The sequence below is a fragment of the Coregonus clupeaformis genome, chromosome 29 (assembly GCF_020615455.1).
Source record: "Coregonus clupeaformis isolate EN_2021a chromosome 29, ASM2061545v1, whole genome shotgun sequence".
Taxonomy (NCBI): domain Eukaryota; kingdom Metazoa; phylum Chordata; class Actinopteri; order Salmoniformes; family Salmonidae; genus Coregonus; species Coregonus clupeaformis.
Genome location: NC_059220.1, coordinates 35738305 through 35751453, shown reverse-complemented (window position 1 = coordinate 35751453; position 13149 = coordinate 35738305). Strand labels below are relative to the sequence as shown.

Sequence of the window (13149 nt, the reverse complement as noted above, 5' to 3'; positions counted from 1 at the left end):
TGGGAGTTATTACTGTATTATTACCGTGCATGTGAGTGTGTGTGTGTGTGTGTCATGGCTCTGCTAGTTATTACTGTATCACTGTCGTCCCCTCAGCTCCATAGAAACATCTGGAGACAACTGGAGAAACTTCCCCCCTGGACAGAGGGCCGAGGTTACTAGATACAGCCTACAGCTTTTTCACTATAATACTGGATTACAGATGTAATAGTGCACATCTCTGACATTACCACTGAACAACTTAAAATATCTATTGATCTAAATGTGCATTTCATATTCATGTATGACATTTACGACACTATAGATCTCTTCAAAAATGTGGTGAGTAACCAACATATTTTATTTACTGCAAAAACATATGGACCATCTCAACCCCATAATCTAAGTTATGATTTCCCTGTAAACAGCTGGTTTGGCAGAGAGAGTAACCCATAGACCCTTCTCCACTCTCAGAGACAGTAATCCATAGTCACCTCTCCACTCTCAGAGACAGTAACCTCTCCCTTCTCAGAGAGATTCTATTTGGGCCTGGGGCAGAGCCTTGGTTGGCTTGGCTTTCCTGTGGAATCTGCTCAGCGGCCATGTTTATGTTACCTATCAATTCAATTAATCTACCGTTTCTGAAGCAGATCCCATGTGAAGACATCCAGCCCCAGGAATAATATTAAGGCAGGGGACCATAACCTTATAGGAACTCCTGATGAATAAGTAGCTACTGTTTAACCTGCTTGGAGAGGAGAGGAAAGAAGAGGAGAGGAGAGGAGCCAGTACAGTCAGGAGAGGAGAGGAGCCAGTACAGTCAGGAGAGGAGACAGTACTGTCAGGAGAGGAGCCAGTACAGTCAGGAGAGGAGAGGAGCCAGTACAGTCAGGAGAGGAGACAGTACAGTCAGGAGAGGAGCCAGTACAGTCAGGAGAGGACACAGTACAGTCAGTAGAGGACACAGTACAGTCAGGAGAGGAGACAGTACAGTCAGGAGAGGAGACAGTAGTCAGGAGAAGAGTCAGTACAGTCAGGAGAAGAGAAAGTACAGTCAGGAGAGGAGACAGTACAGTCAGGAGAGGAGAGGAGCCAGTACAGTCAGTAGAGGAGAGGAGACAGTACAGTCAGGAGAGGAGACAGTACTGTCAGGAGAGGAGGAGTAGAGTCAGGAGAGGACACAGTACAGTCAGTAGAGGAGCAGGTACAGTCAGGAGAGGACACAGTACAGTCAGGAGAGGAGCAGGTACAGTCAGGAGAGGAGACAGTACAGTCAGGAGAGGAGAAAGTACAGTCAGGAGAGGAGACAGTACAGTCAGGAGAGTAGACAGTACAGTCAGGAGAGGAGTCAGTACAGTCACGAGAGGAGACAGTACGGTCAGGAGAGGAGAGGAGACAGTACAGTCAGGAGAGGAAACAGTACAGTCACGAGAGGAGACAGTACGGTCAGGAGAGGAGAGGCGACAGTACAGTCAGGAGAGGCGACAGTACAGTCAGGAGAGGAGTGGGTACAGTCAGGAGAGGAGAGGAGAGAGTACAGTCAGGAGAGGATACAGTACAGTCAGGAGAGGAGACAGTGCAGTCAGGAGAGGAGACAGTACAGTCAGGAGAGGATACAGTACAGTCAGGAGAGGCGACAGTACAGTCAGGAGAGGAGTGGGTACAGTCAGGAGAGGAGAGGAGAGGGTACAGTCAGGAGAGGAGACAGTACAGTCAGGAGAGGAGACAGTACAGTCAGGAGAGGCGACAGTACAGTCAGGAGAGGAGACAGTACAGTCAGGAGAGGCGACAGTACAGTCAGGAGAGGAGAAGGTACAGTCAGGAGAGGTGAGGAGACAGTACAGTCAGGAAAGGAGAGGAAACAGTTCAGTCAGGAGAGGAGAAAGTACAGTCAGGAGAGGAGAGGAGAGAGTACAGTCAGGAGAGGAGACAGTACAGTCAGGAGAGGAGAAGATACAGTCAGGAGAGGTGAGGAGACAGTACAGTCAGGAAAGGAGAGGAAACAGTTCAGTCAGGAGAGGAGAAAGTACAGTCAGGAGAGGAGAGGAGAGAGTACAGTCAGGAGAGGAGACAGTACAGTCAGTAGAGGAGAAAGTACAGTCAGGAGAGGAGACAGTACAGTCAGTAGAGGAGACAGTGCAGTCAGGAGAGGAGAAAGTACAGTCAGGAGAGGAGAGGAGACAGTTCAGTCAGGAGAGGAGAAAGTACAGTCAGGAGAGGAGAGGAGAGAGTACAGTCAGGAGAGGAGTCAGTACAGTCAGTAGAGGAGACAGTGCAGTCAGGAGAGGAGAAAGTACAGTCAGGAGAGGAGAGGAGACAGTTCAGTCAGGAGAGGAGAAAGTACAGTCAGGAGAGGAGAGGAGAAAGTACAGTCAGGAGAGGAGAGGAGAGAGTACAGTCAGGAGAGGAGACAGTACAGTCAGTAGAGGAGCCATTACAGTCAGGAGAGGAGAGGAGAGGAGAGAGTACAGTCAGGAGAGGAGACAGTACAGTCAGTAGAGGAGAAAGTACAGTCAGGAGAGGAGACAGTACAGTCAGTAGAGGAGACAGTGCAGTCAGGAGAGGATGTCATCAGCCGGTCTGTCTTTCATTTGACATGCCTGTATCCTCATCCTACTTCCTCTCCTCATCTCAGAGCCTCCCCTGTCCTCACTGTCACTCCATCACACCTCTCCACCGCTCCCTCCCATTTTCAATCTCCTCCAGTCTCATCCACCCACCTGGAATCAATCTGATTTTTTGTGAGAATATTATATTGTGTGACGTCCTCTCAAACTGCTGGTAAAGGCTTCAACTAGTAGACAGAGCAGTCCTACCAACCCTCTCTGTTCAGTTGGTTCATCTTCACATGGGTTACTGTTACTGACAAGTGGCCACCCACTCTCCCCTTCTCCCCATATAGTGACCCCCCTGCAGATGTTGTTATGCACTGATTCCCAGAAACACAACCCACGACCCAGAACCTCTCTCTCAACCTTTCCATCTCTCAATGTCTTTATGTTTCTCCTGCTCTGTTCTTCCCTCTCAAACCTGTGGTCATTCATGATAGAAACAGGGTTGAACACACTCACACACACACATGCATGCATGTGCACACACTCACACTCACACACCCACACGCACACCCACACGCACGCACACACACACACACACACACACACACACACACACACACACACACACACACACACACACACACACACACGTACACAAACACACACACACAAATACTCACACAAAGACAGAGACAGGCATGGGGTAGTAGGTAGAAGTGGCCCATAAGGAACCCCTACAGGAAACTTTTTCCATTGACTATTTCCAGGATGTTACCTATTGGACACCGTTCCTGATGACATCATGGTCGCTGACAGGGCTTTGATATCTGGGGGTTATGGAGAGAAGAGGAGGAGGGGATCGCTGCATAAAGAAATCACTGGCTGATTAGCAATAGCATATGTGGGGACCAAGAAGAGAGGGGGGGGGATAAAAACAGAACTGTAATTTTTTTATTTACATTCTGAAGCATCAGCACTTAGCGTTGAGTGGATTTAAATGTGGTTTGACCATAGTGGTTGTACTATGTGCTAAAGCTATAAAAACGAAGAAAGGGAAGAACTAGAGATGTGGCTGAGGCTGCTTAGACACCGTAATTTGCTTTGAAGGATTTCCTGTGGCTGACTGCGTTGTATTCTCACACCCATAGTGCACATCTTTCCCCTGTAGAACACTGGCCAATTGAACACAATTATTGACCCAGCGTATTTAGGAATGTAGAAACTGTATAGCTGCATTATGGCTGTGTTACTGCGGGAGACTGTGTGTATGTGTGTGTTTGTGTGTGTGTGTGTGTTTGTGCATACATGCGTTAAAGCCAGACCAGTGTAGTTATCTGTCTTTCATCAGGCCCCACCTCTGTAAATACTTCATGTGTGTTTCTAATAAACTCAGTAAGCTGTGTGGGGTGAGAGCATGGTAGTTCATCAATGTGCATGTGTGTGTTTGTGTGTGTGTGTGCTTGTGTGTAACTGTGTGTCTGTGGAATATGGGACGTGTAAGCAGACGGGGTACTGCTTTGACGGGGTACTGCCTGTCTCCCAATACAACAACACAACAGATCATCACATCACCACATACGGGGTACTGCCTGTCTCCCAATACAACAACACAACAGATCATCACATCACCACATCACGGGTACTGCCTGTCTCCCAATACAACAACACAACAGATCATCACATCACCACATACGGGTACTGCCTGTCTCCCAATACAACAACACAACAGATCATCACATCACCACATACGGGGTACTGCCTGTCTCCCAATACAACAACACAACAGATCATCACATCACCACATACGGGGTACTGCCTGTCTCCCAATACAACAACACAACAGATCATCACATCACCACATCACGGGGTACTGCCTGTCTCCCAATACAACAACACAACAGATCATCACATCACCACATACGGGGTACTGCCTGTCTCCCAATACAACAACACAACAGATCATCACATCACCACATACGGGGTACTGCCTGTCTCCCAATACAACAACACAACAGATCATCACATCACCACATACAGGGTACTGCCTGTCTCCCAATACAACAACACAGCAGATCATCACATCACCACATATCATATCACATCACAATATTTAACCACATGTATTCTCACAACTGCATGCAAAGTTAAATCCCTAAAATCAACACACACACAAATACATACAGAGAGGGATTGAGAAGGACTGAGAGGGACTCTGGGGAAAAGGGAGGTAGGGAAAAAGAGGATGAGAACAAGAGAGAGAATCAGAGGGAGGAAGGTATTGATGGGAAGGGAGAGAGAGAGGAAGAGGGGAGAAAGGGATGTCTCTGAAAGCACTGAACGATCATATAAACCCAGCGAAGCCACAGGGATTGTTGTGAGTTAGAACAGAAACTAAAGAAGAGAAACACACACACACTGGGGTGAACTAGGGGTACAGAATGAAAGCTCTCCAGCTGAGTGTTTCAGTGGTCTAACCCTGGAGCATTCTCACACAGGAACCTTTTAGCCTGGACCAACACAGAAAGCTGTGCTAACTCCACCATCCTTACAACCATAAATTGACAGAAGAGTTCAATTTATTAAACAGCACTGACAAACTACAATATAACATATTCAGATGCATTTAGTGCAATGCACTACACTTATCCGGTGTGTGACAATAAAACCTACACATTTTTATGGAATGGACTGTCATCCATTGGAATAGTTCCACCAAACTAAGAGGGGGTTGGCTACACTCTGGGTACAGAGACACAGTCTTTCTTTCCTATCCCCCCTCCCTCCCTCTCTCCCCCACCCCCTTTCTTACCTCTCTCTCCCCGTCAGAAGGACATGGTGTCAGCATTTCCACTGAAGTCAGGCCTTACAGTCGATCCTCAGAGTACAGACATGTCATCATCACTCTGGTTAAGGGGACTGGGTGCAGGATACAGTATATGGAGAGGCATAGGACAAATCATACAGTAGGGCTCTGGCCAAAAGTCCTGCACTGCACTGTATAGGGAATAGGAAGCCGTAGCCAGTAGACAATGGTCTGACTGTAGTAATTTATACTGAGTCCATCTGAAGTGCCAGAGTCCAGTAATACACTACATCACTGAATGACTCCACCCAGGCACTGACTAAAAGCCATCTATGTGGATTTGGCTGACTGTTTGGTTATTGACCATTTGGCAGAACATTTCTGAGTCCACAGCAGATTTTTGACTGAACTCTCTCACTCCTGATGCCATGGCAGACTAGGGTGGCAGGTGGAGGATGGGGGAGGGAGGGAAGGATGGGGGAGGGAGGGGAGATTAAGGGATGTTGGAAGAGTCCAGGGGAGAGAGGGTTGAGTGCAGTTTAGGTGAGTTGTCAGTATATAAATTCAGGGCCAGAGATCCATATGGAAGCAGCCCTGTGAAATTACAACCATGAAACACTTTAGCTTAAACTTGCTCCATTATCTCAAACAACACTGGAACACTGCCCAAAAGCAAGGAAGACAAATGATTCCATATAGTGTGTGTGTACGCACCTGCGTGTGTGTGTGCGTGCATGCATGTGCGTGATTAGTTTTGCAGGTGGCATGGAAGCCATTGCTGTGGGTCTATCAGGCCTAAGTGGGCTCCATCCATCCCTCTTTAGAACACATGGCAGTTGGCATGATGGAGGAGTTGTTTTGAAAGAGACAAACTGGTTTAACTGTCTGCAATAAAATGCCTGTGTTTCCCTTGATCCTGTGTCTGGTTTGGTTGAAGCCATGTCTTAAAGCCACTCAAATGTTATTGTGATAGCCTTCAGCTGCTCTGCTATTATTCAGTCACTCCTCTCATTCTATATTGATTACTTTACAAAACTCTGGTCTCTGACTCCAGCCAGAGTTACAGAGACCTTTAGAAGCCGCAGTACCACTGAACTCTGCTGTCAAACATTTATTTCTCACTGGAACGAACCCTAAGCCTCCTGTGCTGGATGTATGGAAGTGAGTTCCTTCCTGTGGCTCTCCTGCCACAGCCTTTCTCTTTCTATAGAGCAGCCAGAGCTGGAAAACACACCAGTAAAGATGCTTTATGGTTTCAAGCATTTAAAGGGCCAGTGACCTTAAAGACAGCAGATAGAACCAGTGGTTGCGGTGGGCTTGTGCTGACAGAGGGGTTTCGTCCAGTCCAGGTCAGACTAGGCGAGGCTAGAGAAATATGTTCATGAAGCACTGAGTCACACCACTGGCCAGTGATCTGTTCTGCCAGGCTTGACCCAATGACCACAGGGCTGATTCATGAACAACACGGTGACTGAGGATGACAACTGACCAGGGAGCAACAATAGACAGGAGACAGCCTGGCTGGCCAGAGACACAGAGACCATAACTATACTCTATAAGAGCCCTAGACTCTACAGGAGGCCTACACACTCTTAACTCTAACCATGTCTTCTAGTATAGCTTCACAATGACTGCTGTCTGTCTATTTAGATAAGACCAGTCTTGGCCCGTGACTGAGGTAGAGAGCTATTCATGTCAGTGTGATTTAGAACACTCAAAGAATCCTGAAATAATCCTTTAATACAGAACAGAAAATAACTTGAAGGATTAACAGAATCGAGATGAGGTTTTAATCTTATCAGAAGAAAAAGATCCTTAGACAGTAGAGTAGGCTGAAACACTTGAGGTCAGCCACCACAACAATATCAGATCCGATATCAGATGCACTGTCCTGCATCCATCACTTTAATAAGAAACACACACCACTGATCAGTTGGAAGTCAGTGGGTCCACACAATACCACAGATGAAACATTATCCTACTGAACCTGGGTGTGCTGTCCAGCATGCGCATTGTACTGACGTCTATGATGCTGTTGGTCTCTGATACACATGGCTGCAGGGCCACCTGGTGGTATTATGATCCACCTACACTCCCAGAGCACAGCTCTCACAGGCCATAACTAACCATAACCTTGCCTAACTCAGTAACCCTGGCCTGTAATAGCAAAGTAACTGTGATTCAGTGGAGTGTCAGACACTCCAGACTGCTAGGAGCTAATCCAGCACAGTTTCAGGTAAACATAGATGCAGCTGAATTAGATAAAAAACAGGAGACAGCATACATGTACTGCAGCAGAAAGGAATGTTTATTCCAGGGAGGTGGCTCCACCCTGTGGTGAAGAGTAGTAACTGACAGGTGCATGCTGTACAGTCACAAACTTCCAAGAAAAAATAAATAAACAGCTTTTTCAGAATGCTTAGGTTTTAATTGTTTTAAATCAAAATCAATATTGCAAATTACAAGATTGGTCCAGATATCAAAACAACAGATAACTTATCTTTGAGCAAATTATTACCATCTTTCATATAGCTATGTACAACTGTCTAGAAGTCATAGAAAAATTATACGGTCTGAAAAATATTATAACAATTAAAAAAGCAGTTGATCCATTCAAAGTTCTTCATATTTCCCTTCACATTTCTCCGCCATCGAGGAGTGTGTGTTAGGCTAGTGTAGACGTAATGTTCTCTGTACAGCCACAGAAGGGGAATGTTCCACAGCAGGGCTGCAGCCATGGACGCCACAGAATCTTCTCCCACGTCAGCTGGTTGGGGACAGGCTCGGACCGGGGAGTGTGTGTGTCTGGTTGGGTGTGTGAGGGATGTGTGTGTGTGAGGGTGGCACTGTGCTGCTCCACGGCCTTGGCAGTCTGCTGTATAACTTCCTGGTAGCGTGGCTCAGTGTCTGGGGTCAGGGGGCGGGACTCCGAGGGGTCGGTGTGAAGGTCAAAGATGATGGGGGGGTTGTGGTGTGTCACATGACTTCCGTGACATAAACAAACCTTGGTGTCATAGCAACCGCCAGCGCCCGGTGGGGAGAAGTTAGGGGTAAAGAAGTGGACCTTATAGACGGACTCACCTGGGGAGACACACACATGTAATGAGATGATGGTGTGTGTTGTAGTGTATAGTAGTGTGTGTATGTGTGTGTGTGTACTCACTCCCAGGTGGGTGCCAGCGTACTGCGTTGAGGTAAACACCACAATAGTGGAACATGAACTCATGCTGCGACCGCTCTGTCCTCCCCTCTAAAACAGGCATCAGATCATAGCCATCTAACAACCTGGAATATCCAGACATGAGGATAGGCAGACACACACAACAAGTACACACACACACAACAAGTACACACACACACACGTACCTGTCGCTGTGTGTTGCACTGGCCAGGTGTGTGAGTGTGGGGTAGAGGTCCATGAGACTGGTGGGTGTGTCAAACACTCTGCCTGCTGGTAGCCTGCCAGGCCAACGGAATATACCTGGCACCCTGATACCTCCCTCCCATCCACCCATCGCCTTCCCACCTGTATGAGAGGAGAGGACACGACAATCAGAATGTTTTTCACGTCCGTTTCCTGTTTTCTGATTGCTCAAATGGCTCTATTTGATTGGTTGTTACCCCTGTACAGGCCTGTGATTGGTCGTTACCTTTGTAGATTCCATTCCAGCCTCCTTTCTGTCCTTGTTCATCTGCGTCTTCAATATGGCCTCCGTGGTCAGAGGTGAAATACATCATTGTGTTGTTGGCCAGACCCAACCTGTCCACTGTCTCAGTCATACGACCTGACAGAAGATCAATCATTAATACATATCAGAAACATAACTCATTCTAATCCAACAGTGTTGATGGCTAGACCCAACCTGTCCACTGCTTGTCATACAACCTGAGAGCATATAAAATCATAGTAAGATCATTAATACACATCGTAAACATAATAAAACATTCTAATCTATCAGTGTTATTGGTCAGAGCTATCACACGCACACACACAAACCGCTCACCGATCATATAGTCCACTTCCTCTACGTTGTCTCCATAGAGACCATGGCGACTCTTCCCAGCGAAGCCAGGAGAGGAGAACAGAGGAGTGTGTACGTGGGCCAGAGACAGGAACAGGAGGAACGGCCTGCCAGCATTCCTATCGAACACACACACAAACAAGCTTTGAACTCTCGCCCAATACTGACCCCTAGCCTTTACCCTGAACGTACTAGATAGGTATAGCCAATGTGGGGAAAATCTATAAAAATGTAATGATTGATTGAGTGACTGATTGACTGTTCTGACCTCTCTATGAAGCCCTGGGCCTCTCCCAGTAGTCTTTGTGATAACGTGTCTAGGTCCATGGGCTGCTCCACCACTTCCTGGTTCCTCATGATGATGCAGTTCCAGGTCATCAGGAGTTCAAACGGCACGAACCACACACTGAACGCCAGCAGACACAGACAGGTCACCGCCACGATGACAGACACACTCACCTCAAGCAGACCACACACACGCACACACACCTACAGACAGGGAGAGAGGAGTTAGACAAACCTGCAAAACTATCAAAATACGCCATTAGATGGCCTTGTTTCATAAAACCATGTGAATCATTATCATCAAGGCCAGTTAACTGTTTGAGGCTCTCAGATAGAGATTAAGTATGTAGAACAGACATGACACTGTCATGTGGAATAGGGAGTCATTGGACCCTACCAGGCTGAACAGGGCCAGGGACCCCAGCAGTGTTAGTTGCCACAGTCTGTTCTGTAGGTCAGCTAGTACATCCGTCCCCTCCCCTGGTCTACAGTCATTGAACAGGGTGAAAGGCAGGCCGTAGAAGTAGCTGAAGCCGTGTGTGTTGGGGTGGTGGCAGTGGTCCCCTCGACGCTCACAGTTCACACCCAGGTGCCATTTTCCTACAGGTACACATCAGTGTGTTAGTGTGTGTGTGTGTGTGTGGGGGGGGTGTCTTACCCACTAGTCCGGTGGTGTATCCCTGCTCCTGTAGTCTCTTAGCGAAGGTGGTCTCAGTGGGGGGTAGACCCCCAGAACCTCCCAGAAACAACAACACCTGCACACGCCCTGTACTGCCCAGACCTACACACACATTATAATAGAAAGACACACAAAGACATTCCATTAATTCCAATAATGCTTCCAATATTGTCTTTGTACGTGAGTGTGTGCGTGTTACTTGTGTGTGTTACCTGAGCGCAGTGCGTAGCGTCCTGTGTGGAAGGCAGCTCTACTGGGTGTACAGAGAGGAGCGGCAGCTATATGCTGAGTCAACTTCACTCCCTCTGCTGCTAAACGGTCGATATTAGGAGTCCTGAGAGAGAGAGAGAGAGAGAGAGAGAGAGAGAGAGAGAGAGAGAGAGAGAGAGAGAGAAACTCAGACTGCAGTATTTGGGACGGCTGCAGATTGCCTGGTTGCCTCTGTTACCTGATGGAGTCATTGCCGTAACAACCGATGTCCCCAATGCCGAGGTCGTCCACCATCATCAGGACGAAGTTGGGCTTCCTGTCCTCCTCTGACGCTGTGACATCCCTTCCTGTGGCCAGGCACAGCAACAGGGCCAGCAAGCAGAGCCTGGGGGTCAGGGGTTAGGGTTAGAGGTCAGGAGGGAGCAGTTTTACAGAACGTTCACATAGATCGGTAGTATGTATCATGTAGAACTGATGTGATCATCTGTTAGTCAGCTAAATTAATTGTGTTTCTATCTGTAACGGTTCTAAACATTTCACCTCATGGAACACCAGGGGGACAGCCTGATGGAGAGATAGATCATACCTTAAGAGACAAATGGTGCTCTATAACCTTCCTATTGACATCAATTACCTATCTGTCTGGGGTATGTGTGAAGTCAGCATTAACTTATCTCAGTGATCTACAACTTGAGGTATGTTCAGGAGTGTGAAACGGTACAGAACGTTAGTTTTGTGAACAACATATACGATTGTCCTCTTATCTTCCTCTGATCTACACAAGTAGCCGACCGACTGACTGATATCTCCTCATGCTTGTCTCTCCGTAGCTCCACGCAGATAAAGACAAAAAGTAGACTATAGCCTAATATAGTCTGAAAAATAAGTTATTTCAGCAAAACGTACACTTTTTTTCGCGTAAGGAAACAGTCACGCATTAACTTCAGTGTTGTGTAACAGTGCGAGGACTTGCTTTAGAGTTTATGGGTGAACGTCTTAGTTTATGACTGTCCAGAAGGTCAAACCATACAGTAAAAGAACCTGATAGAAACACCGGTTGAACGTTTCGAAACAAAACCAAGCCATACGGTTTATCGAGTTGCATCTACACACTTATAGATCGCTATAGGTTATAACCAATGAAAAGCATTAATGGTGCTTTTAGAAATGATGCGCTCAAGCCATACCGTCTGCCACATCACCAACTCTTACCTCATCCTGAAACACAACAACGCGATTGATTCAAGTTGCGAAAATGTAACACTCTTGTCCAACTCTCCCCCATTTACCGTAGATACATGAGTATGAGCGCTATTACACTACCGGTGTGTTGGTATTAAATGCAAAGCAGTGGGTCTGATGGGGGCAGCTGCTCAGTTGCTTGCAGAACTACAGAATCTAAAGCCTTGTTCACACTGGCAATTTTTTTTGCATATCCTTTTCGAATCTTGCTGTCTGAACAGCCAAAAAGCACATGGAATCGGATATTTCAATACAAAATCTGAATCCTGGCCATGCAACGGATAAATCAGGTTTATTATAAGTGGTTTTTAGACTGATATCTGGCATATCTTGTTGCTTGCTTGCTAGCTAACTTGCTTGTTAATTAGTGAATGTGCTTAACATATAACCTAGCTAGCTAGTTGAGGCTTTAAAAGTGTTCTTACACTACACTCTTTGAAAAAAATAAGCTACACTATATATACAAAAGTATGTGGACACCCTTCAAATTAGTGGATTCGGCTATTTCAGCCACACCCGTTGCTGACAGGTGTATAAAATCGAGCACACAGCCATGCAATCTCCATAGTTGGATCTGACTCTCAGATCCACCTCTACGCAGACGACACCATTTTGTATACATCTGGCCCTTCATTGGACACTGTGTTAACAAACCTCCAAACGAGCTTCAATGCCATACAGCACTCCTTCTGTAGCCTCCAACTGCTCTTAAACTAAATGCATGCTCTTCAATCGAACGCTGCTTGCACCCGCCCACCCGACTAGAATCACTACTCTCGGCTGGTCTGATTTAGAATATGTGGACAACTACAAATACCTAGGTGTCTGGTTAGACCGTAAACTCTCCTTCCAGACTCACATCGAGCATCTCCAATCCAAAGTTAAATCTAGAATTGGCTTCCTATTTCGCAACAAAGCCTTCTTCACTCATGCTGCCAAACATGCCCTCGTAAAACTGACTATCCTACCGATCCTTGACTTCGGCGATGTCATTTACAAAATAGCCTCCAACACTCTACTCAGCAAATTGGATGTAGTCTATCACAGTGCCATCTGTTTTGTCACCAAAGCCCCATATACTACCCACCATTGTGACCTGTACGCTCTCGTTGGCTGGCCCTCACTACATATTCGTCGCCAAACCCACTGGCTCCAGGTCATCTATAAATCACTGCTAGGCAAATCTCCGCCTTATCTTAGCTCATTGGTCACCATAGCAACACCTAGCTCATTGGTCACCATAGCAACACCCACCCCTAGTATGCACTCCAGCAGGTATATCTCACTGGTCATCCCCAAAGCCAACACCTCCTTTGGCTGCCATTCCTTCCAATTCTCTGCCGCCAATGACTGGAACGAACTGCAAAAATCTCT

The 13149-nt window shown here is 46.8% G+C and overlaps 1 protein-coding gene across 2 annotated transcripts; it reads right to left on the bottom strand.

Annotated features, from left to right (window-relative positions):
• Window positions 1-7627: 7627 nt before the first annotated feature.
• Window positions 7628-11841, bottom strand: arsh (arylsulfatase H). Of its 2 annotated transcripts, none has more exons than XM_041883386.1 (11): window positions 11746-11841; window positions 10772-10918; window positions 10536-10657; window positions 10303-10425; window positions 10042-10244; window positions 9628-9848; window positions 9342-9478; window positions 8988-9122; window positions 8704-8863; window positions 8501-8622; window positions 7628-8418 (listed from the first exon to the last, which is right to left on the bottom strand). In XM_041883386.1, the coding sequence occupies exons 1-11, from the start codon at window positions 11748-11750 to the stop codon at window positions 8003-8005; spliced, it is 1791 nt and encodes a 596-aa protein (XP_041739320.1). In that variant the 5' UTR covers window positions 11751-11841; the 3' UTR covers window positions 7628-8002. The 2 variants fall into 2 exon arrangements, with proteins under 2 accessions (XP_041739320.1, XP_041739319.1); XM_041883385.1 differs by lacking the exon at window positions 11746-11841 and adding an exon at window positions 11440-11486.
• Window positions 11842-13149: the final 1308 nt, after the last annotated feature.